At 39.2% G+C, this 2,386-nt stretch overlaps 1 protein-coding gene across 1 annotated transcript; it reads left to right on the top strand.

Annotated features, from left to right (window-relative positions):
- Window positions 1-654: 654 nt before the first annotated feature.
- On the top strand, window positions 655-1,587 carry LOC121813282 (cystine/glutamate transporter-like; the record flags this gene model as incomplete). Its single annotated transcript, XM_042216950.1, is given in 1 exon segment — window positions 655-1,587. A coding segment is annotated over 1 exon segment (58 nt), but the record flags the coding sequence as incomplete, so codon positions are not given.
- Between the last annotated feature and the right edge of the window lie 799 nt (window positions 1,588-2,386).

Below are 2,386 nucleotides of genomic sequence, written 5' to 3'. Positions count from 1 at the left end.
GTGTCTTTGAGTGGCCCGGCCAGACCTGAACTGAACATCTCAGGAGAGATCTGTCAATGGATGAAGCTAAACAACTAAACTCTGTAATAGGAGGACTTTTTTCTGTCTTTTTTCTTATGTTGCAAATCATATTTAACATCATTAATCAAGTTTTGGCCTACTGCAGCATATTTTCAAATTGGTTATATACTAGACATAAAAAAATAGACTACGAAAAAATTATTTCATATTTTTCTGTGTTCCATCCTCAGTTTTTTGACATAGTGGTATCTGCTGTGATACTTACACCTCACAAGTCTCACAAGTGTTAGCTTTATCTTGGGTGGTGGTGGTTTACAGAAGCCCCTGGGAGTTAAAAGGTATTTCAAGGGGCTGAACCCAAGTCCTGACAAACAACTCAACTTCAGCTCACCCCCCCCCCAAACAGCTCTCTATCCAGTTGCCAGATGGAGAACTGTAATTTATCACTCCAGAGAACACATCTTCATTGCTTTAGAGAGCTAATTGTATCTGCTTTGTATAATGTGCTGATTTCCAATTGTTGCACTGTTATCAATGATTTTTGTGAAACAATCACCTTTCATTTGTGTTTTAACTGCAATCTTGTTAGGCTGTTATCTTGATGGAGCTTTACACTATTTTGTTTGTGTCATCAGATTCCTTCAACCGAACCTTGCAGATCATCCTGGAGGTTGTCCCAGCTGACCAATGACAGCACACAAGCATTACAGCACCAGCACAATCGGATAAATGCAGATGTTTTTTAAACTGAAATTCAAAGTTATTTTATTTTTACTTATTTGTCACTGATCTTTGGGAACATTGTGATTATTTATGTAAAAGGAGACGAAAAATGTTGCCTTTTGCTTTGTACAACCTATACATTATACATAAATGATACTATTGTGTGTTTAATATGTTTCAAAGCATTTAACGATTTGCCTTGAATGCTCATATTATCAACATTTCAGTAAATAGGAACATTTGCAAACATAGAACACATTGAACATGTAAGGCCCACCCACCTGCCCAACCAGACGTGTTGTTTACAAGGACAGCCAATCAGAAGGTGAAGAAAGAGAGTAAGGAGATGTCTTGTTTCAGCAAAGAATAATGCATTGTGGCCCAATTTATAATAAATAAGAATTGTTTTAAACTGGGAATCATGCATAGCTACTTTAGAGTAACATATTTGCTTCTGTGACTGCTTAGAGTTTAAAGGCGATTTACAGTATTATGCTTATTTCTTGCTCTCTAAGCTTATTTAGGTACCATGGGACAATAGTCTGTAATGAGTGATTTTATTATCAATGTGTTATAGTTATTTAAGATAAGAGTTTTTGATCAGTAGGTTTTTTTTCATTGTTTGACCTTTTACATAGAACGCAGTTGTTTGGTCATCAGTATTGTTACCTCTTAGAAAAATATTAATGTAACACAGCAGACTGAATGATTTTTTTTAAATATATGCCTTCAGCTCTTGAAGCAGAAAAATCATTCTCCCAACTTTTTGCTGTGGATACTGACAGCATGTCCACTGCTAATAACTCTGACCCTGTTGCACCATAATAAAATGAATGCACAGTTCTCATTCTTCTCACCACCTGACATGGACCCCTCAGCTTGTTACACCAATGGCAGACTCTCAACTCCAGCTGAAGCTCAGAAATGAACTTATTACAGCTGAATTTAAATCATTCAGCTACAAATTCAAACCATGGACTAATGGGGAGGATAAAATTGATTATCTCCCTACAGTGCAGGGCTTTGTAGGAAACCTGGGGTCTCTGCATTTATTGGCTGTTTTTGACACAAACCAAAATGTTATTGGGAACCTTGCAGGCCATTCGTGGAAGTATGGATTGACCATTTGATCCATCCATAACAAACACAACTAGAGCATCGTGGATGTCCAGTGACAAAATAAAGTTCTGGGCATATTCAATATTAGGTGGGTTTTAACGTTGTAGCTGATTGGGTTCAGCCTTAACATCTGGACCTTTGCCATTTGACTCCATCATTTCATTACTTCTCTGACTTTATGTATATCTCTGCTCCCCCGGCACTCCATTCACATTTCCCATTCAGACTGCATCAGCACTTCCCTCTGCCTGCATCAGGAATGAAGGGGCTTGGCTCTGTGTGTCCTGGTGTTATAATCTTATTTCAAGAGGTGACTGTGTGTGTGCATGTGTGTGTGTGCGTGCATGTGTGTGTGTGTGCGTGTGTGTGTGCATGTGTGTGTGTGTGCGTGTGTGTGTGTGGACTGCAGATGTGGCTGCTCTGAGTCCCCTGGGTGGGATTTGCAGGTAATCTGTCTGTGTAACTGCTACCCTGTGGCACCCTGCATCCCCTTTCAGCTCTGTGTCCTGTAAATGGAGGGCTT

This window comes from Haplochromis burtoni, unplaced genomic scaffold (assembly GCF_018398535.1).
Source record: "Haplochromis burtoni strain Fernald_Lab_line unplaced genomic scaffold, NCSU_Asbu1 Contig_1392, whole genome shotgun sequence".
Lineage (NCBI taxonomy): Eukaryota > Metazoa > Chordata > Actinopteri > Cichliformes > Cichlidae > Haplochromis > Haplochromis burtoni.
Note: the sequence above shows the minus strand (reverse complement) of the source record. Positions and strands in the feature narration are given on the sequence as shown.